The 23,792-nt window shown below is 39.0% G+C and overlaps 1 protein-coding gene across 9 annotated transcripts in view; it reads left to right on the top strand.

Moving 5' to 3' along the window:
- LOC121870077 (tight junction protein ZO-1-like) overlaps nucleotides 1-23,792 on the top strand; it is a 108,168-nt gene that overhangs the window by 40,735 nt on the left and 43,641 nt on the right. For 6 of the 9 annotated variants that reach the window (XM_042371850.1, XM_042371845.1, XM_042371853.1 and 3 more), the window contains exons 2-8: nucleotides 8,467-8,639; nucleotides 11,654-11,841; nucleotides 12,042-12,284; nucleotides 12,663-12,807; nucleotides 13,636-13,815; nucleotides 22,807-22,957; nucleotides 23,466-23,617. In XM_042371850.1, the coding sequence (XP_042227784.1) occupies nucleotides 8,467-8,639; nucleotides 11,654-11,841; nucleotides 12,042-12,284; nucleotides 12,663-12,807; nucleotides 13,636-13,815; nucleotides 22,807-22,957; nucleotides 23,466-23,617 (1,232 nt within the window). Of the gene's footprint in view, nucleotides 1-8,466; nucleotides 8,640-11,653; nucleotides 11,842-12,041; nucleotides 12,285-12,662; nucleotides 12,808-13,166; nucleotides 13,212-13,635; nucleotides 13,816-22,806; nucleotides 22,958-23,465; nucleotides 23,618-23,792 lie in introns of all 9 variants that reach the window. The other 3 variants (XM_042371847.1, XM_042371848.1, XM_042371849.1) reach the window with 3 other exon arrangements.

The following is a 23,792-nucleotide window of genomic DNA, read 5'->3' on the forward strand; positions in this document are numbered from 1 at the left end:
TACTACGGTGGTATGTGGGAGTAGGTGAGTGAGAGTTGACACAGAATATGGGAAGCAGCGAGGGTGGGTGGGGGACTTGTCACCACTAGACGCGTGAAGGAAGGTGTGATGCAGTGTTTACAAGACTTAACCCGGTACTTGTAATTTTACTTTTGTTCACTTAATTTTACCTTTAGGTTTACTGTTAGAGTTGTAGAGGAATGTGTAAAGGAAGTTTATATACAGTATTGAGGTTAAAACTAGAGGAGCCTTGCCACTGCTCTCAATATATTTTATACTAGACTCCGACAACACGAGCCTCTGATCCCGCTGTTCTGGGAGAGCTAAGAACTGATGAGAGTTATTAAAGCCACTTATATAGTATTTAGCTCGGTACAAGTGCAGTCACCAAGTGTAAATACTTAGAAGCGTGAAGCACCAGTCTTGTGTGGTGATGGTGAGGGACCCTTTACAAGCTGGAAGATGTAAATATGTGTACACTTGATAAATAATGTGTTGAGGCGAGGAGAGGAGAGGAGAGGAGATCAATGGAAGAAGCAGCAGCAGTAGTGGTGTGGCGTGTTACTCCGCCGCCCGCTCATTCATCCCCTGACACATTGCGCCCCCACCCCACACCCTCCCTCCAGCCCCTGCCCTCCCCAGCACCCGCGGGATGTGCCTGAAGGCCTTGTACTGCTGCTCCAGATGGCCCCATATATCCTCCTGAGGATTATATTGTATTGGTTGTCGGACTCAATGGCCTCTACTATACCACCCTACGAGTACTTAAGATATAGTACCAGCAGGAGGCGGACCCACAGTGTTACGTCGCGATGGGTTTGGCTTCTCGTCTATCTGGCATCTAATGGCAGAAGTTGTGGCGTTACGTCGAGGATGACTTAAAAGAGAAGGTCAAGACTGGAGGAAGTGGAGGAGGAGGGGTGGGGGCCTGGAGGGAAGGTGATACTTGAGGCTGGAAGAAGCGGAGATTAGAGAGGGGTGGCGGCCAGAGGGAGGCGCAGGGAGAGAAGACTGGTAGCTTGATGACCCTGTGAGGTGTTGGGTCTGGGTGGTCTGGGTGGTGTGGTGGTAGTGTAGTGTAGAGAGGGTGATTGTGGTGTGACGTCTGAGGGAGTGTGGGGGTAGGTGGCGGTGACTGGGGCACACCATCTGAGAGGTCAACCCTCTTGGAAGCATTGTCCCGAGGCAGTGAAGATCCCATAACTCAGAGGAGATTGCTTGGCCTGGGTGGTGCTGGCAGCTTGGTGATGAAGGTCTAGTGTGTGGGTTACAGCCACACGAATCCTCTGGTGTGTAATCAAGCTCTCAGACTCTCCTGTGGCTTGTTCACACACACACACACACACACACACACATCCTGTGTTGACCATGAGGCAAGTACTAGTAACTGTGAGGGTGTGTTTGGGATTCAGTAATAATGTGTTTGGCAGGAGTGTAGTTCAACTAGATTAGACGCTGTTGTTGCTGCTGTGGGACTGTTGTTGTTGGTGGGTTCCTGAACACGGGGAGGTGACGTGCTAACAGTTATAGCGACACTCATTCACACAACTTGCCTGTCATCGATGCCTGCCTGGTCTGCATGTCACCACCCACACACACTGGCTCTGGTTGCTTACCTAAACACTACTAACAAACTCAGGTTGAACAGAGAGAGTTTCTTCAGTCGCCAGTTTGAGAATTATTAATAAAATTTCAAGTTCTTATTCATTTATCATCATTATTAAAACATTATATTTATGTAATTAGTATCCATAATTCTCTTTATATTGTATGTCTGTATTGTCCGGGGTGGGGCGAGGAGCTCACCTTCTCTCATCATCTCTCACCCTACTTAACCTAACCTAACCTAACCTATCACAGAATTAGGCAGAGTTACATCTTCTTACTGCTACACGTTCACTTGTTGGTCAGTTTCGTTTAGCAGAGTGGACGGGGAGGGGGATACACACCACTGAAACCAAAATATTCCTTCACAAATTTCACACGTCTTGGGGGACCACATTGTCTGATATAATTCCTTTAGATGTGTTTGTTGATTAGTTAACCAGAATTATTATATAAGATAACCAAAATATAGTTAGAACATAGACATTAAAAAAAAAATAAAAAAATAAAATTTTTTAAAATAATAAATAATAAAATAAATAAATATTGAAGTGATAACCGTGGTAACATTATGAGATGTACTTATTACTACCATGCTATTGTACTATTCCAGATGATACTAAATGTTACATAATACTTCCTTGAGGTTCTCAACTGGCTCAGCCATGTTAATATTGTTATTATTATCCACTCTGTATCTGTATTTTTCTGGCTAAATAAACTTACAATTCAATTCAATTGTTACAATTCTATTAAAAGGAACTTTAGAACTTGTGGTACAGTTCATTCAATTTTGGCGGCATTTTATCAGTGGAATGTCGTTCGAGTCAGTAAAACTATTGATACCATTCTCAGATATTCATTTTATGGGGGAATTATAACATGATAACCCTTTCACAAGTTTCAGAATCCATCGTCATTGTGTCGTAGCTTAAGTGAGACAATGGGTTCCGTCCTCACATTTCCGAGCAAAGGAAAGATTTTACGTCTCAAGCGTTCAGAATCCTGGCTCCGAGCTGGCACTACCCCTTCCCTCTCTCTCTCTCCTGGCTCTGACCTCTCCCCCCCCCCCATCTCTCCTGGCACTCCCTCACCCCGACACTCGTTCCCTGATCACCTCTATTGTGGAGCCTAATGCCACAACCTCCCTGAGAAAATGAGATAAGCAATTTTCAATGGCACCCGGATCCTTGTTGTTGTATCTCACTCACGCGCCTCGCCAGTGATGATGAGAGGAGTGGCTGAACTTGTTGTCTGTGCTTGTCTTGTCGTGTCTCGCCTCACTTACCCACCCATACTGTACCGTCTTCAGGTTTATTGTACCACCGCCCGGCTCATTGTAACCTCTGTTTTTATTGTAGAGATTATGGTGGTCGTGGAAGCTGTGGTAGTGTGGAGGTGGAGTGGAGACTGTGGCAGTAGTGTGTGGAGGTGGAGACAGTAGACCCCCCCCCACGGAACAGCCCCCTCCACGGAACAGCCCCCTTTCCCGGACAATCCCCACGGAACAACCCCCCCCACGGAACAGCCCCCCACACACACATTAACCTCGGTTCGTGTAATTTATGAGGTCGCTAAACGTGGGTCACTGCTGCTGGGGATTTCACGAGTTTCCTCTTTTTTTTTTCTTTTTTAGTTTATATCGTCAAAAAGGTTGTGAGGGGATAATTAAATCTTTATTAATAGATAAGGTTGAATACTGTCACTGAAGGTTAACATGCAGTGAAGATTGGAAGGTGTTGATGTTCATGATGGGCGTGAGGGCGTCGGTGCTGGTTGGTGGCAGTTAACGGCGTCGGCCAGAGGTATAGCTTCCTGGGGGTAGTCATCATTTCCTCAAACTACAGCCACAGCACACAACAACTTGGCCAGGACTTCGGCAACGACTCCTACACCGCCTCTTTCACCCTCTACCACTCCAGGTCCCAGATCGACTCAGTGTTTGGTGTCGGGGGTTGGGAGTGGTTCTTCTGAGGGAGGCGGCGGGTTAAGTGATGTAATGTTTAATAATTTAGATAAAATAAATATTCCTGTTCACTATGGGATACAAACTGCAGATAAAGAAGTAAACAAAGGAGAGAGAGAGAGAGAGAGAGAGAGAGAGAGAGAGAGAGAGAGAGAGAGAGAGAGAGAGAATGTTCTTCAGGAGTATACGGGAATGTTCTTGTTCATTGGACATAATTATTTGTATTCATATAATTTCATTCTTCTATGATAGTGTAGTGTAGTGTAGTGTAGTGTTGTGTTGTGTTGTGTAGTGTAGTGTAGTGTAGTGTAGTGTTGTGTAGTGTAGTGTAGTGTTGTGTTGTGTTGTGTTGTGTTGAGGTATATACACTTGCTTTCCTTCACACTTTTCAATACGTCTTTTATTTCACACTTGAGCCATTTGTCCCAGGAAACGTGTCAGCTGGTCCTGCCTTCAACTTACCCTTCCCCCTCTTCCCGCTTTGTCTGACAGTACGTTTAGTGAGGTATATACTGCGTCTGGATCAAGTAGTGACTAGTAGTTAACCTTGTAGTGCTCTAAAATGTAGTATTGGTGATGTAGATTCTTCGTCTGAGTATTGTAGAGTTGCATTGTGGAGTATGTTTGTGGTGTAGGTAGACGTGAGGTAACAGAGGGAACAGAAACAGTGTAGGTGTTGTTGTGATGTGTGGGCACCATCTTCAGGGTTGTAAACAGCTGCTTGCTTGCTTGCTTGCTTGTGGTTGTCGGGGAGATCCTTCCAGCCACGCTCATACCTCACCTTCAACACCCTGACTCTTGCCTTGGTTGTATTTTTATTAACGTGTTGGTGAAGGTGTTGGTGGCTAAGGACTTTCCAGATGCCTATTCTTGTGTTTTATAATGTTGAGGCTTTTGGTGGAATATTAAGTTGTACAGTCACCCAAAAAAGTCCTGTCGAGAACCACGAACCCCGAGATTCAGACTCATGAACCCGAAGCAGCAGACACTGATACATTATTCTGTCCATAAATGCTTCGGATTCATGAGTCTGAATCTCGGGGTTCATGGTTCGCGACAGGACTTTTTTGGGTGACTGTACCAGAATATTGGTGTCGCCTTCAAATGCATTCCGTCACTCTGGAGAGGTTGGGGTGGGGATTTGATACTGAAGTTCATATTATGTATAATAGTTTAAGTGTATCCTTATGGTCAGTTTTATAATTATTGATAAATTGTAGGTGTTATTAATCACAGGATAATATTTGTTATGCTACACAACAGACGTCCTCGCCTCTACAGGAAGGCCCCACACACTGCTGTACACCAAGTGGGGGAACATCCAACTTGGTTTCTGTCAATGTTACTGAAACAAAATACATAATGTTTGTAATCACCAGTGATATATAATGCCCAATTTAACATTACTTTTGGTAACACCATCATCCCACATAACTGAGAGTTAAGCAACACCTTTACCTCAAGACTTACCATGACAAACTTAGTTGGGAAAAATAAAGCAGTACTGTTTCAATGAAGCCTTGAGTTGTGTTCATCACCAGGCTTCATTTTATAGATTGGTAGCCATTTGTATAAACCATTCTGCTCCCAGATGGAACACCTCAGTCACCTGTGGCTGGTGTGGTGTTGGTCATTTTAGCTTCTCGATTCGGTACAGAAAAACACATCAAAATGATCATCAGTCATTACATTACTCGAAAATATCCAACATTACATATTCGTAGTGACATCTCATCGCCGCCCCTGTTCTACACTCACCAACACCAACTAGGAAGGCCCATTACTTGTTTGTTGAAAATTTCCTTTGCTAAAATTTTACTTACCATAACTCATTTATGCCACGGACTAGCACTCCAGACCTCCCAGTCCTTCTTATCACATGACCTTCATCAGTCCACTCCACCTGCTTTCAAATGTCTTCCGTCATTGGCAGAGCGACGCCCTGGGCGGTTAACAGACTTCTCAAACGGCACTTGTCTGTGGTCCTTCCCTGTACTTTAATTTGTTAAACTGGCTAGAAGTCATAGTTTAAATTTACAATAATTTTTTTAGTGATCAAAATTTGAGGTAGATTATTCCTTGGTTTACAATACCTGAACGACCAATAGCCGATCTGCCTCGTGTGTGGACGATAACACCACCACACACTTGTCCTCCCGCGGCCCCCAACATCCTCCCGCTGCCCCACACTTGGTGTTTGGCAATGTTCTAAGGTTAGGCCTTCTGGGTCATGCCTCATGTATGTGAAGTCATCCCAGGAGTCATGCCACAGGATCATGCCACGAGTCATTCCTCTAAGACTCTAGTATTTGAACGAAAACTTTAAGCGACGCCAAAGTTGGAAGGTCTTGTGATTGGTTGGTTGAGTATCTAGTCTTAAGGAGGCAAACACAGCCCAGCGCTCACTGATATGTTGGTGTGGCCTGGACGACCTTCACTAAGTTCACTATTGATCAGTTAAGGCGGCGACACCGTGGGGGGGGTGTCGACGTCTCCCTCTCCTCGTTCTCCCTTCTCCTTTATTACTTAATAGATAACTTACAATAGACACTTGGAGGTACATACAGTATTCACCATGTCCGTCTAACTGTTTCTCCAGAATACTCTTAATACACATTCATGTCTGTATTCGTCTGGTATTCTTAGAAGACGCTTGAGCACTGTTTGACACATCCTACTGCTCGATGGCTCAAGGGTCCTGCTTGTGGCGAGGGGTTGGGTGGATCCTACTTATAGTCAGATAAAATCCTATTGAAGCCTGGTGTCAGATTCCTTATAGAATCTTGTTATGATTACAATTTATATACAAGTATTATATCAAACTACTAATGAGTATTATCGTATCTTGTGTATATAAGGACGTGTATGATATATGTTAGGGAAATACCTATTCACTTAACATCGAGATAAGACATTGGTTATAACTCGGCTTTGTCATCAGTAGAGGGGGCGTTAGGTGCTCGTCATTGCCTCGTGTCATTCGGTGTTGCTGGTGTGTACTATGTTTCGACTACCGTACATTTCGTTTCTCAAATTACGTTTCTGTTTGTGTACTACCAGAGAGAGCGCCGGTCCTTAGGAATTTTAGTATCATAGTTGTAGTATTTGCTTCTTATATTAGTATGTCGTGTGTTTTGATATTTTATAATGATAACCAAGTGTGTGTTGTTGTGGAGGTGTGAGGGTGCGTTGAGGTGTGAGGATGGAGGGTGCGTTGAGGTGTGAGGATAAAGGGCGCGTGGGTGTGTGAGGATGGAGGGTGCGTTGAGGTGTGAGGATAAAGGGCGCGTGGGTGTGTGAATGTTTCTCTTGAGTGCTCTCCATAAACTCTCATATCGGGTCGTAACTCTGAGGACACGTATCGATATTACCCTCTCTTGCATCTGCTCGGCCCTCCTTCTATGTCCTTAATTGCCTCAGCAGTGGATTTCGTTCCTATACGGTATGTGTTCGAAAGGCACATCAAAGTTCTCCCAGAGGTTATTTTACTGAAGACATCTGTTAAAACTAATTGAAGCGACATGATCTCTGTATATTATCACTGTTTAACCTTTCCTAGCAGTCATTGAGAGGAGGTCAGGTTAGGTATCTCAGAGGTGTGTCAGGTATTTGAGAGTAGAGACCCCCCTCCCTCCCTCCCTCCTCTCTCGTCGTCCTGGTAGCCGGGGCCACAAGGGAACTCGGGGAGGAAAAATAACACCACAGTATTTTACCAACCTGAGGCTTGCCGGGTGACGTGGTGGGGAAAATGGCATCACGGATTTCTTTCACGTGTGTCAGAAGTTTGTGGTGGGCAGGTGGGCGTGATGGACGGGGCGAGGTTTTCTCTATTCCACACCAGGGCTCACAACACCTTGTTCCACCTGTACTGTACGTTACCTCTTCTGTGTAGTTGGGAGGCCTTATTTCATCCTGTGTTTTAAGTAAAGATAAATGACTTACGAGCTTTTGAGAATCCAGTCCTTTGATTCTGATCTTTATAAGTTAATATCAGGAACTTTTAACTTTTCTACTGCCGGTATACACAGGAGTGCCTTTAACTTTGAGACACTTTTATCCATCATCGTTGTTTCATGACACAAAAGAAAGATGTGAGATGCGTTCTTATATTAAGTTGGGGAATCACCTGAGCTACGAACCGTGATGGACACATATTTCTGCTGTGATTGGTAGCTGTTGAGAATATTACCTTTAGTGTGTTTTTCTGTTTGGACTATACTAAATACTATTCTCTTTCTTAGATATCAGGCAATTCTTACCTCACTGACAGACCTGTAATTACTTGCACCAGGTGTGTTTTGTTGATGGTAGGCGTGACTCACAAATTTACGCATATCAGGTGCATTACTGATGATATTGAGTACATTTATTATACAGTATATGTCTTGAGTCCAGAGGCGTCACTCCTTGGCTACCTGGGCAAGATGGCGTCACTAATTTAGGTTGTGTTGGGATTTAGTTGATTTTGCTCTTTTAGTAGAAATTCCTCTTAATATATTTTATGTTCAAGGCTGTTTTGGGAGATTCCATTATTTCTGTAATAGGTTAAGTTATAATCATCTTTGTCAGTCTGTAGTTGTGTGAGGTCACTGTTGCTTAGGCAGGTGTTGTATAGAAAAGAGTAAATTATTTTAGATGAATCATGAGAGAATTCAGTATTGGCATTTTCTTTCCTATCTTACTGTGTATTTTAGTCAATGTCTACACGTCTCCACTCTACATAAATATGCATTCCGACACCCACAACACACCAATACATGTAGTTGGGGTCACAGATCACTAATAATATAGAGGAAGAATGATAGCTTTACTAATTTATTTATTCACTTATTAATGAATGTTTATTTTTTTATGATCAGGAGCAAACTAATTAATCACTTGTGTTTGTGTTGCAGGGCGGGGAACGTGTGGTGTGGGAGTTCCATAATGTGACACTAACTCGAGTGCCTGGTTACGGCTTTGGCATCGCGGTGAGTGGAGGTCGCGACAACCCACACTTCACCAACGGCGACCCTTCAATAGCTATCTCCGACGTGCTCAAGGCAGGACCAGCCGAGGGCAAGCTACAGTGAGTTTCTTGTGCCGTTATTTATTTCTGTTGTTAGGTTAGATACAGGACGTGAGATGTAAGATGTGTATGCATGGGTTAGTTGTACCTTTTATAATACAGTACCCTCTGATTTAAAATTCTTAACTAGTAAAGATAAAATAAAAACATAGATGGAATACATAATTATATTTAATAGGAACGAGAAAATATAACTAAAGAATAAATCATAGAAAAGAGAAGAAATATATTTTGTGCGTGTGTGTCTGCATGAGGAAAGATATTAAGAACATGATGCAGTGTAATAGAACCACGTGTTGTGATGCTCCAGGCAGACCAAGCTGTCCCCCGCCCACCACACACACACCATCAACCAAGGCCACACGACTCTCTGGTGTTGAAGGCCATGGGTGTGTTGTAGGTTGTGATTGGTGTTGTAGGTTGTGAGTGGTGTTGTAGGTTGTGAGTGGTGTTGTAGGTTGTGAGTGGTGTTGTAGGTTGTGAGTGGTGTTGTAGGTCGTGAGTGGTGTTGTAGGTTGTGAGTGATGTTGTAGGTTGTGAGTGGTGTTGCAGGTTGTGAGTGGTGTTGTAGGTTGTGAGTGGTGTTGTAGGTTGTGAGTGGTGTTGCAGGTTGTGAGTGATGTTGTAGGCTGTGAGTGGTGTTGTAGGTCGTGAGTGGTGTTGGGTTGTAAGTGGTGTTGTAGGTTGTGAGTGGTGTTGTAGGTTGTGGGTTGAGTGGTGTTGTAGGTTGTGAGTGGTGTTGTAAGTGGTGTTGTAGGTTATGAGTGGTGTTGTAGGTTGTGTGGTGTTGTGGGTTGTGAGTGGTGTTGTAGGTTGTGAGTGGTGTTGTGGGTCGTGAGTGGTGTTGTAGGTTGTGAGTGGTGTTGTGGGTTGTGAGTGTGGTGTTGTAGGTTGTGATTGGTGTTGTAGGTTGTGAGTGGTGTTGTAGGTCGTGAGTGGTGTTGCAGGTTGTGAGTGGTGTTGTAGTTCGTGAGTGGTGTTGCAGGTTGTGAGTGGGGTTGTAGTTCGTGATTGGTGTTGTAGGTTGTGAGTGGCGTTGTAGGTTGTGAGTGGTGTTGTAGTTCGTGATTGGTGTTGTAGGTTGTGAGTGGTGTTGTAGTTCGTGAGTGGTGTTGTAGGTTGTGAGTGGTGTTGTAGGTTGTGAGTGGTGTTGTAGGTTGAGTGATGTTGTAGGTTGTGAGTGGTGTTGTAGGCTGTGAATGATGTTGTAGTGTTATTGGCTGAGGTGTTGTAAGCTATGAGTTGTAGGCTGAGAGTGGTGTTGTAGGCTGAGAGTGGTGTTGTAGGCTGTGAATGGTGTTGTATGTTATGAGTTGTAGTGTGTGAATGATGTTGTAGTGTTGTAGACTGTGAGTGATGCAGGTTATGAGTATTGTAGACAGTGTTGTAGGTTGTGATAATGTTGTTGTGGGTTATAAGTGATTGTGGTTGGTCGTGTGTACTATCAATAATGAGTAACAATATCGAAGTGTGACAAAAATACTTGTAAAAGAATAAATTTATTAAACTGGTTCAATATGTGTGATGTGAAACCAGAATCATATGAAGGGTGAACTTTATGATGGGATTCTATAAATAATTACCCTTTCACAGTTTATTTGGCTATGGTGGAGGCCTTTTAGTGTGCATGAACGTGAGTTAGGTGACTAAGTATGTGGTAATTTATTATTTTTTATCTAAAGTAATTCCTGTGCCTACCGGTCCTCTCTCTCTCTCTCTCTCTACTTGTCCATCCAGGTGTAATCCTCGTCACTTCCTCCCATGTTAAACTAAATTATTTATCCTAGTTGTTCCATTCCTTGATTTCGTCTTAAATCTATTCCTTCCCAGAATTGGAATGAAAGTGCATATGTATATTGTTGAATCTGAGTGTCATTGTGACATAACTTTGGCCACCAAAGTGTGTGTCATGGCTTAAGAGGGCCAGTGCAGTGGATAGCATACTCATATTAAAGAAGTCTTGCCCAGGCATGAACGTCCACGGGGGGGGGCAAAGTTGGACACAAGCCACTCTGGAATGTCTTGTTATTTATATGGCAAAAACATGTCCTTTTTGTGCATATCTTTGATGCTTGTGTAAATTAAATGTAATCTGAAGTGAATAGTCAGATTTTATTTAGCATGGACCACAGAATATTACTACAACTGATAATATTCAAGCTATTGGATGACAATGTTCATAATTTGTTGCTGCCAAAATCAGTACAGGGAGTCAACGGGTTCCGTTCTTGTGGACATTCTTAAGTCGGATTTGTACGTAAGTCGGAACACATGCTATGTGCATACTATACTTACAGAACAATGTTTAAAAATCCCACTATATTATAGCTTAAGTCCTTGTATACATCTAAAATCACTTAATTTAAGACAAATGAAGAAATAGAATGACAAAATACAGTATAGTAAATGAAAGTAAAAAAAATAAGCTATCAGGTGAATAAAATACAGTACTGTAAATTTCAAGTTTAACCTCATTCGTATTAGCGAACATTCATAAGTCGGGGACTCCCTGTACAGTAATACGTAGTTTTAACTCGTGTGGGGCCAAACAAATCTCATTATTTTGTAAATCACAATGTTGGATGGTTGAGTGGGTACAGCACTTGCCTACTGTTATAAGGGTCCCTGGTTCACCACACCCTAATGCTCCTCTGGGGTTAATTTTACCATTCTTACACACCTAATCTAGCGTGGTCTTTGTCCCAAGGGTCCTGGACTTAAGGGATTATACCTCTACTGTATTTCATTTGCTTAAATATGCTGATTTATAAGTGTTTGTGCTAATGAGGAGACTGATTGAGACTGTTTGAATAGATTCATCTTTCCTTTTCGGTTGACCTTCTGAAAAAAAAATCACATTTGTGTTTAACTGTACAGTATACAGTACTGAAGTAAAGACTTTTCACCTTTCTGGATAAATGTTTCACACCTGACAGTGTGCAAATGAACAGAGTAATGCATGTGCTTCATACTGACTCCTGAAAGAACTCTAAGGTGAACTTTTTTATCCACAGAATTAATGATCGCCTTATCTCTGCTAATGGTATCAGCTTGGAGAATGTTGATTATGCAAGAGCGGTTCAGGTACTACGAGACTCAGGAGCTGCTGTCCAGCTGGTGGTTAAACGAAGAATTGTTCTCCCTGCAGCACCTGAGGCCCAGACAATTAAGGTTACCCTCACGAAAAACAAGAAAAAAGATGGTAAGGCTCGACAATAAGTACATCAATATTATTAGTTTAGACAATCTTGTTACAGTACTTATTCTGATTGAGTCATATGTATATTAAAAATATGTATTGTACAGATAAATACTGTTGCTTATTTTGTTGTGAATAAGTTTGTTTTTTCAGCCATATTGATGATGGATTAATCGATTTAAAACTGTTATTATCCTCACCAGATTATGGGGTAGTGTTGGGTTGCCGTATTTATGTGAAGGAAATCACCAATAAAGCTTCGGTAGAAAAAGAAGGCAACCTAAAGGAAGGTGATGTCCTTCTACGTATCAATTCAAACTCAACGGACAACCTCACCCTAAAAGAGGCCAAAAAATTATTAGATAGTACGAAGGAGAGACTAAGCCTTGTAGTCCGGAGAGATCCACCACCCTCGATGCTCGCACCACCAGACCTCACAGTAAAAGGTTTGATATCTACAATACTTTTTTTTTAATAATCTCATTTTTGCAATTATAGTGAGACAAGTTTGTGATAAGAAATTACCAAAGATTGCTTTATTAACCCCTTCACTACTGGGATGTTACTTTTAATATTTTACTTGACAAATGCCAGGCGATTTTATTCAACTCAGGGGTTAAACTGAATACTGTTGGACAGAGATTAGACAGTACCGTAGAGGCTTTGCAAATATAATATTGTCCTGTACTATAATTGTGTAAGATGTCCTTTTAAGATCTACTTGTACAGAACAGAACATGATTTTTTGCCTTATACTGTACTGTACTTGATTATACTGTATGTAAAGTGAGTGCGGTTAATATATGAACTGATATTTTTTACAGATGTCCGCAATCCAGAATATAGCGACACCCGACCAAACTACTCCAACCAAAATGTGTACGTCCAGCCCCCAACCCGTTCAGAACTCTCTCGTGGTCTTTACGGTCCAGACACTCCCGATGCCAAGAACAACCTCATGAGGTCTGGGTAAGTGGTCTCTGGAAAGCTCAAGACCAGATTGATTGAGTTATTATGTATTGTGGATTGGAGATTATTAATGTAATTGTAAAAAAAAAAGTTTTGTATTTAGATCACGCTTGTTTTGATCTCTGAGTGATATTGATACCCTTATTAGATTAGCTTGGAAGTTGGACTAGTTACAGTCTGAGTGTGTTTCATTTTAAGATATTAAAATTTAATAGTAAGAAGAATTTACTTATTGCAGTGAGAATAATATTTGATCTCAAGTTGTGTATATTTTCACTTGGTACAGTACCATTTAATAACAACTTTTGCTTCTCTGTATGTAGGTTCTAAATAATGCTGCTCTCCTTTTTGTACCCTAGTCTAATCACACAACCATGGGTTAGCAAAGTACTCTGCTTCACCAGGTTTGGCACAGTTTTGTTCAAAGCTTGATAATGCACTCATGAAGTCTATGCCTTTCTCCAACCCTCCATAAGAATCAGTTTAGGCAAAGCCTTCTTAATCCCCCTCACAAATCTTTATTTATTTTTTTCTTCACATAAATGATTTATTAAAAATCTTCTATTCTGATGTGACAACTTTGGGATTAATGAGGCATCTTGGTTAAACAGACTTTAAGAATATTATACATATAATTCCATTAGATTGCAGTTATTTCCCCAAAAAATTATATGTTAATTAGTCAATAAAAAAAGATATACCTTGTCAAATAAAATATTAGATAAAAAACAGGTAAAGACAATACCTATATAATGAGGGTTTGGGAGAGAGCATGGCCTGACTACATCCCCGAGCACTGCCATAACCCACTGCTGCTGTTGTGTTCAGGTATAACCCTGGGGTGGGCATGTCATCTGGGGAAGCTCCCTATGGTCTAGATGACCAGGGTTCCCCCCAGGATGACGCTCCTCCCCCACGCCCTCCCCTCCCCCGTCCCGAGGATTACTACACCCGCCATGCACCAAAGGAAGGCCAAAACTCACCATCCAAGGGCCCCAGCCCCCCGGTGTAGGTTTTATGCCCATTTGGTCACTTCCTCTCCTGCCATTTCTCTTGTGGTTGGCTGACATATTTCTAATCTTGGTGCTATTTTCTCTTGAGCTGTACTCTTTCTTCACTATAACGCCATAATAAATCATGCTCCTACTGGGTACTCATTAGTCTTCCTTCATTAGCTTCCTTCGTGTCTACAGAGTGATGTGAACCATAACAGAAGATGGGCTGGTCTTCTGAGATGATGAGTTCTGCATCCTAAATTCGTACCATAAGTCAACAACCAATCACAGATAAATTTTTAACAGCTCAAATTGGCTACAATGTAACATTAAGAACTAACATGTCACTTATCAGTTCCCTGAAGGGCCTCTCCTTAATCTTCCTGACCCACACCCTGACCCACACCTTGCTGTAACAAGAATAATACTAAAATGCAATTCTACTGTATACTGTATGCAGCATTCTGTATGTGTACAGTATATAGTACAACAGTACTGTAAATTGAATCTCTGATGACTGGTGGGGAGGGATTATCTGTTCAAAAGCAGTTTTTAATTACTTATATTTTTCATTTTTTATTATTTCTGTAATGTTTGAAATGTTTACTTTTGCACCTTAATATTGTCTTAAAAAATGAACCTGAAAATGTAAAGTAATTACTGTAATTAGAATAATCAGGTTCAATACTCACCACCTTTCTTGTGTTATATTGGGTGAAGTGAAGAATGAATGAATACTTGAGTACAATAGAGTGTTGGGGAGGAATGAGGAGTCTTAGGTGTAGATGCACATTAATATAGTGCTGTAATGAGGGTAATACTGTCCACTAATATGCAGTCACAAGTTTAAGTAATTCATTATCTGAGTAAAATCATGAGCATGGGAGGTATAAGCATCACATTGTTCTAAAACTGACTTTTCACTAAAAATAATACCTATAAAAGGGAATTCTTTATATGTAGTAACTCAACTTCAGTCAAACAGTATTGAATTAAATAATGTTGAGCCAGACTGGGAGTTGGAAGATACTGTAGTGCCTTGAATAAAACTCGGATGGAAGTGATTTACTGTACTGCAGTATGTAGTACAACTCAAGTAATAATGTTGAATATATGAAAAACGTTTGATTTAAATGAGGGGGTGATGAAATAACCAGATTAGATTTTTTTTTTTACAATGCAGTTGTTTATTGGAGACAAAACAAAAGTGCACATTTATTTCCCATTTACATACACTCTACTACAAAAATTTCTTCCATCAACAAGAGGAAAATTAAACTTAGAATAAATGTTCAATAACTTCACCATTTTGTTGATTGCTGCCTCCCAGCCTGGAGTGCTATTGATCACTGACACGATGTATAAATCTCTGCAATACTCTCCTCTGGTGCCCTCCATCACTTGGTGCAATACTCTCACATTTTCGATAGGATGTTTGTAAACAAGCTCCTGCAGCACATACCGAATGGCTTAGTCCAATGGATTTTAATCTGGACTATTTGGAGGCTGAGGTTCTTTTTCAATAAAGTCTAGAACACAAGACACAGTTGAGTGTGTTGTCTGAATAGTTGCCTTTCTCCTGTTGGACTGTGAAAAGCTTTCTTCATTTATCACAAATTTGCTTCTTGAGGATTACAGGGTACTGATAGTGTGGCCCTCAGGTCAACAAAACTGAGATTTTCTAAGTTTTGAAATGAAAAACTCTTATAAGATGTCTTTTTTCCCCCATCTTGAATACACCCGATCATTTTGAGTGTATACAGAGTTTGAAACAGTAAACGCATACTTATCACTGAAACAAATACAGGTATACCTGACACTAACACTGTCAGCAGGAAATGTTGCTTAAAAACTTTTGGGAGTATGTTATGCTTTTATACTCACTAGGGTGTGAGAGCTGGTGGACATTCATTTGTTTGATGCCATTCAATGATGTTTTAATCATACCAGATGATACGTGGCACTGTAATTTGTGAAATAAGGGTTGATGTTTCTATTTTCCTTGGAGATTTGTATGTTTCAAGTTTACCTTCTGGACTGCAGAATTGATTTGCAATTAATGTTTTCGTTGGTCTATGCAGTTTGAAACCTTCCACACCTTCCAGTCAAATAACACCAACATTTTTATAAATTTGTTAAATCAGTTTTTCTACGCTATGCCTGGTCCAATTTTGTGTTGGAACTCGGTTATCTTTTTACTGTAAACGGTATGTACTTTAGTCCAAATTTTTTTCATTTGAATATTTTGGCATTTAAAGGCACGTTGATTCCTGAAACAGAAGACAGAAAATTTAAAATAATCAGCTATATAAAACTTATCAAAATTAGTAAACTTAAAATTTTTCTTAATAATTAATTAACTTCATATTTTACTAACATATGTACAAGAAGTCTTCTTGTATACTGTACTTATACTGTTGAAGAGTTTATGGCTAAAGTTCCCATTGTGTGAAGTAAAGGATTTATTATAATTTGACCCATATATACGGTACATGAATATCCCTGCAACAATATCAAGGTGCCTGACTCTCAAATACAGCTTATCTCTCGGGGATGTAGTTCTGGCAGTCTTCATTTGCTAGTTTTTTATGTGTGATTTTAACTCTTTTCACACACTCACTTTCTTCAGCATTAACTTTATAATTGCAACTTGCTTTTTGACACATTACCAAGTGAGAATATTTGAAATTATTTAAACTTAACAGGCCTGTTGGAAGGGGGACATCTGAACTCTTTTTTACCCAGAAGGTACAGTAGCTGTATTAATGTCCAGTGTTAGACAAGGTGTAGTAGAAAGATTCTAGTGAGGCACTTAAGTTTCTGAGATTAGAGAGAGTTACTGTTTAGCTAAATATTAATTTAGGCACTGTATAAGTACAATTTAAAAGTCAAGCCATTGTGCACTCGTCCCTCGATTTGCACATTTTAGCATTTGCATGTTATATATTTAAACACAAACAATTTACAATTGCATGGGTTGAATGGCCAAGGTCAGCAATTTGACTGGCCAAAACACAAGATGGGTGCTAAGTCTATCATTGTGAGGGTAGGTTATAGGGTGTACAATGCATGGCAACACTGAGGTCAGTCTGCACTTTGTGTTTAACTGTTTACATCATGCCAGCAATCAATCTTGTGTCACTGCATACATTATACATCCTGTATTCACATTAAGGCACTACCCACACATTCTGCCAGTATTTCTCCTGGGCAAGATGCCCCTAGTAAGAAAAGCAAGACGGTATTTATGCCAGAATCCAATAAGAAATACTGTAATTTATTGACTTAAGAGTGGGGTGTTTGCCATATCATTTGAATTCTCCTACAAGGTCAATGAGCCTTGGTAGTGGTGGAGATCATGTGCCAGCACTTGTTCCTTAACATGTAGTGGGATGGTTGTGTGTGATGTCAGACCAGACATTGAAGGCATGCATGGTGACTGTAGGTATTGTGTCTTGCATAGTGGATGGTTTGTGGCAACTGATGCTATCCCTGGCTCCTGGGCAGTACAGTGGGCTTATGGAGTCAAGATAATTAACATTACATAGTTTTTATGGAGTACTGTACAGTACTGTTCATTAAATTGTTTCTTAATAGTTAATATGTATGAGTATTGTGTATTTATAGATGTTTTAAGGTAGTTCAAATGTGTAAATATTTAGTCAGGGGTCAGAGTGTGAGTGTTTGGTCTGGAAGGGTGTTCTGGAATATCACACCTCTTTTACTATTTTACTATGTAAATGTTGTGTGGTTTTGCACAGTCGTACTGTTTGCTTCATTTTCCACGAACAGAACCCCACGTAAAGTGAGGAACAAGTTTACTTTACTACAATATGAATGGTAGGTTTTGAACATCATGCTATTAATTACCATCTCCAGTGACCCCAACCTCATTTTTATAATGCAGCACCATTTTTTTATCAAGTCCTTAGTGTATACTGTATGTAACTGGAAGTACTGTAAGCCAAAGATCATTTGACTCCTCCTTGACAACTGTTGCTAAGAAAAGTAGAGTTTGTCTATAAGACATGGTGCATAGCAAATTGTGACACTGCAGCTTATTCTTTTTTTGATTGTACAATTTGCATATCATTTGACACTGCTGTGAATCAGGTTGACAGTGACAACATGCTCACTTGAGTCACCAACCTTGCTGAAGGTACTTTAGAAATAAAGTACAGTACTGTACCTTGTAGGTGCCTTGCAAGAAATTGATTTAATAGTTTTTTTCCTGTATAAATTTAACTGTAACATAATGGTTGTTGACTGTTGGTTACGTATGAAGCAGTTCTCAGGTTTCGGTGGACTGGCCCATCATCAGCTTTAGGCTCTCTCCTCACCAGAGCAAAGTAGTTCTTCAAATATTTCAAAAATTTTAGGCAGTGAAGGGATTTTTAAATAAATACTGTATTTTTTAATTTTACATTCTTGCCATTAGTAAAATTTATTAGAAAACATAAAAATTATTACAGTATTCCTATACTTTATTGACTTAATACAAAAGAAATTGAAAGCCCATACAATTAAAAAAAAAAAACATTAGTGCAGGTGTCTAGATATTTAGCTCTTTATTATTTCTGTTTTTAGATAATGTAATTAGTTTCTTTAACTTGAGTGTACTGTACTGTTATCTTGAAACATGAAGCAGTGGCCAAATAGGCTCACTGCACACAGGCATCTGGGAAGTAAGAACTAATGGCATACTACTTCCTTTGCCTCATATAGGAGGTTTGTTACTGTGGGTCATGATATTTAATTGTATCTATAAAATTTTAGTTCATGGGGAAAATTGTGGACACATAGTGCTAAATTAAACTAGGTGCAATTGACATGTGGTATTAAGAATGGAATTTGGTTCATCTGATATAACCTTTTCCTTTCCTACTTCCTGAATACATCCCAAGTCATAACCTTCTCTGCCTCCTATGTCCCTCCTTAACATGTATACTGCACTTTCTTCTTTACTAATAGTTAATGCACTGTAATGACTCGTTAACTCCTTCACTCTCTTAGTCTGTGGCTACGATATGACAGTGACATGAGGGATAGGTTAACATTTATAGTTTAGTGGTATTTGCTGATACTGTATAGTGTTGAATGTAACAAGTTGTAATCGTACTGTGGAAAACATTGTTTGTAGTCATTTGCATATTTACCAGTGATATAAAGGAGATTTTTTAGTATTGTGCATTTGAACTGTATCTTGTTTTAGTTATGGAAGTATTAGCTGTTTTCCTAATATACTTTGCATTATCTATCTTTAGAAATTGTGAATAACAGCTCATAAGATGTGCATCTGGCAAAGGTGTGGGTGTTAGTCATAGAATAATATCTCTCAGTGCATCATTGTTGGCTATATTGTGGACACTGATATGTATAGTAGCTGAAGTAGGGCGGTACAGTAGATAGTTGATCTTGGCAGGGTAGCTGACACACATGTTCACTTGTTGTTATAATGTTTGTATCAAGTCTTTGGTTTTCTCGTGGCCTTTTAGTATGAGTAGGTGAGAAGTACAGTACTTAATGTTGTAATTATATGTACAGTATTTATGTTTCAGATGGCTTTTCTACATAAACTGTAATTACACTTTAAATAAATATAAATACCAGAATTAAACTGATAAATTTAATATTATAGAAATTTTCATGAACAGTACCATAAAGGAAATTCTAATGGTCTCTTTGGCGACATTACTCCAGGTATTTATTGATAACTGAGGGACAAACTTTATTTATGGCAGAAAAGAGATGTGTAGCATTTGTGACACCAGAGGCATTTTTTTATTAGATTAGTTTAGTTGGGTTAAGCAGCAAATCACAGAAAATCACAATGTTTCAGTCATTTCACACTTATATGCATCAACAGACATACAGAAAACTTGCCAATGTGACACTAAATATTCAAGATAGGTTTAGGGTCTTTGTTTTCCCTGCTACCAAAAATGGATTGGGATCTACTAACATAGCATCCACCATTGTTAAGACCATTGTTATACAGTTTCAAGGTGTTACTCCACAGGAATGCTTCAGTGGTTGTTTTGTCCATCACCACTGCCTTTATTTAAGTAATGGACCAGGGAGTAATAGCAGTACAGTATTTAAAATGTACCATATTATTTGAGAGTTATAATCTGAGTTGCTTGTTGCTATTGATGGGATCTATAGTAGTACAGTACTCTATAACCTAACACCAGCCTCTCCTCATGCAGAATACCACAGATTGTATTGTTGAGTTGATTATACCATACATTATTCATTTGTAATATTTGATCAGTTAAGTTTAGAGTACCATATGTACTTTATATACAAGTACAGTAGTTATTAAATTGTTATCACAGTAGTGTATTCATGAAAACTTAATACTGTACAGTGCAGAATCAACATAAAAAAAGGGGAACTTTGTATGTGAATGAGACTATAACCCTCCTTTTACCATGTAAACCTATGGTACCTCGCTTCTACTGAATTTGCTTAAGCTGGTCTTTTTTAGGTACAAAATCTGTGGTATAAATAAAAGTCATCTTTATTTAATAGTAAGGTTTACTAAATACTAAAGGTATTGAGAAAAATTATGATATTTAAAAAAAATAAAACTTTTATCATTTATAATTTCATTGCCAGATGACCATAATTAAGCAAGGGTCACAAAACATAATATATCATTTTATTGTATTTTCTTACAAGTTTGTAAACTAAAGAATTTATTTAAAAATTTCTCTTTAATTTACATATGCAGGTATGTATGGTATATTGATTTTCCATAAAAAATGATGAGTAGGATATAAAAAACTCCATGCTGAAAAGGTTTTGTAAGTACAGTACTAAATATTTTACCTGAGTTTCCATAGCCTTCTTTATCATATACTGTATTTGGAATTATGATAATTCATAAATATGTACATATGACCAAGTTGAGTCAGGTGTGAAGATAAAATATTTGTAAACTATAAGGTCACTGAAAACCATTAACATGAGTTTTATTAGAAGTGACTTGTGGTAGAGAGGCGACTGTGAGGTACTGTACAGTAATCCACTTGAGGATATCATCCCTTATAAGAATACAGGTACAATAGTGTGTCAATTATCTGGCTAGTTAGGGACTGGACACGAGCTTGTTTCTGGTTACGTTAAGAAATGTACTTACCTGTGTACAAGGTAACAGTAAGATGATGTATGGGTGTGTGTGAGGTTGGTGACAAGTGTAAGTTTCATGGTGTATTAATTAACGTACTGTATCTTACACAGTATGTATGTACAGGAACAAATTTATAAACATATTGCAGTATGATTTAATGAGTAATGTGAAGTAATGCAATGAAGCACTAAAAGACTAACATCAGGCGATTGACATCAAGTTAATATATATTTTGTCAGGTTCAAATAGCCCAAGTTTGGATATTTCTGAAGTTAGGAGACACGGATAATTGATACACTACCTGAGTCAGTGTTAATAACCGTAACCTATATGTAAGCAAAAATCCAAAGAGCTATCAAACTTTCTTATATAAAAAAGTATTGTGCTAGTGAAGAACTTCCATGATATTTAGTAACAGTAAGAATTAAAGCTGCCCCACTTCTCTGTTATTGACTGTGGCTGAAAGACAGAAACTTGTATTGAAACATTATAAATTCATTGTCCACTGATATCCTCTTCAGTTTAAAGCCAAGCCACAGAGAACAAACACACTGTAGCCCAAATGTGGTAAACTGTTTTCATATAAATTTCTGTCTTTTAGTGTGGGTTTGATTTCTAAGTTGATATTTACAATACATTGTCTTGAATCTTTCTCACATTAATGTAATTGTTATTCATTATTTTCACTATAACAAAGTATTGGATTGTTCATTGTTCCCGTGGTAAATTCTTAGTTCTGAATACTATATGTACAATGTGAAAGTTTCATTCTAGTGAACACTCTTTAGGATTCTTCATTTCCCCGGTTTAGGTTTATTAGAAGTTGTTATCAGTGAGTGAGAATTGTTGAAATAACTATGTGTTACAGTACTTTAACTGCTTTGCTTCTGTGGGTTGAGTTGAATTCTTCAGAGTTTTGTTGTGTAAGGAATTAAATTAACCTCGCATACTTTATTTCTCAGCATAATAGCTGTATGTGGGACCATGTAGTTAGTCAGTGGTTGCATGTAGCCTTTGTTGGTGGCCAGGACTGTACCAAAGTGACCATTCTATTACAAAACTTTCTCTGCTGTTAAATATTAATTGACCCTCAGTTACGACCTCATTACTGTTCTTTGGAGACATAGTAGAAGGTACTAGTGCCTTCTGTATGTGTTTATTAGATCTTAGCTGTTAATTATTTGATAAATGAAGAAAAGCCATTTGTTAGAACGGTAGAGTTATATCCCTGTCTTAAAGGAGTGATAAGGGCATGAGAAAACATCAATATGAATCTACTACAGTATTATTTTGGTATGGTTTAATTTTATTTTTATCAAATGTGTTGTGTCTGTTACTTTGTTAGGTGCTGCTTTTACTGTTGAAGGGTAGCAGGTTGGCCTTGCCTCTCTCTCACACTGCCATATCAGAGACCATAACTGGTGCTGGTTCTCTTGCTTTCTTAACTTCTCCTCTAACCATGTCAGCAAACTTGAACAAGACTGTATAGGTAAATAGAGTTGTCATTACAAGAATACATCAGTAAATTATATTGATCCAAATAATGTCAGAATATAGAGTATTCTTTCTTATAACCTTGATGAATCTCAGTACAATATTGTTATTATTAACTTGACTAATTATCAGTAAATTTATAAGTACCTGTATGACACTATTTTCAGTCAAATTTCAAATACTTCCTTTTCTTTCTTTTTTTGGTATAATGGAATCATTAATGTGAGCTACATAAGTACTTTTGCTATTTATGAAAAATTTCATGAAGCTAAAACAGTTGAACAAGAATTTTAGGTATAAATTGGTTTCAGATGAATAATAAAAGATAGCTCTCAATATTTTTAGAGCTTGACTTATTTTTTGCATTGTCTGTAGACCAGACCCACGTTTTGTGAGCTTCAAGAAGGAGGGGAGTGTGGGTATTCGACTTACCGGCGGCAACGAGGTGGGAATTTTCGTGACGGCAGTGCAGCCAGGGTCCCAAGCTCAGCTCCAAGGGCTTATACCAGGCGATAAAATACTGAAGGTATGTAAGGAGAAAGTTGCAACTGTCATCATGACCTTATGAAAGTGTTTATGGATTATGTTAATCACTGTAACATCTGTACATATGAGGTGTACGGTAATTTATACAGTAGTTTGAAATTGTCAAGAATTGAAACTGATGCACAAAGAAACACCTGAGTTCCAGAAGGGCGTCCACTTTGTTACTATTGTTTATACTGAAAGTTGAAGTAGAAACAGTATAGACATTTGCACTTCTTGAATACAAGTTGTGAGCGAAGGATGGGTGAAGCATTATTTCTACATCTTGAATGAGTTTAAATACAAAGATTACCATGACTGTAATGATCTGTACTGTAGTCTAGTTACAGTAGTTAACATCATGCTTTGAATGTGATGTGTTTGTGCTTTTAATTAGAAAAATAGTTTTAGGATATATCACATGCAATTACTATTAATTTCCTTTAAATCAATGTTTACCTGTGAACTTGGATATTATTATAATATTAAGAGAACCCATTGTTTATCAGGTTAACGACATGGACATGGCAGGCGTGACGAGAGAGGAGGCAGTCCTATACCTCATGAGTCTTCAGAATCAGATCGACCTTATTGTACAGACACGTAGACATGACTATGAGTGCATCCTGAATAGTCAGAAAGGAGACCTATTTTATATTAAGTAAGTACTGAAAAATGTTTTAGTATTTGTCACCTTAAAGGAAGACAGCTTTGTTACAGAAGGTGACAGTGGTGAGTTATGGATCTAGTAGGCTTGATGGCCTGTTAGGGTCAGTGAGGATAGATGATAGACTAAACCTGCATGGCTGACACTGCACTCAACATCCTTCACTTTC

The sequence above is a fragment of the Homarus americanus genome, unplaced genomic scaffold, assembly GCF_018991925.1.
Source record: "Homarus americanus isolate GMGI-L3 unplaced genomic scaffold, GMGI_Hamer_2.0 scaffold27875, whole genome shotgun sequence".
Lineage (NCBI taxonomy): Eukaryota > Metazoa > Arthropoda > Malacostraca > Decapoda > Nephropidae > Homarus > Homarus americanus.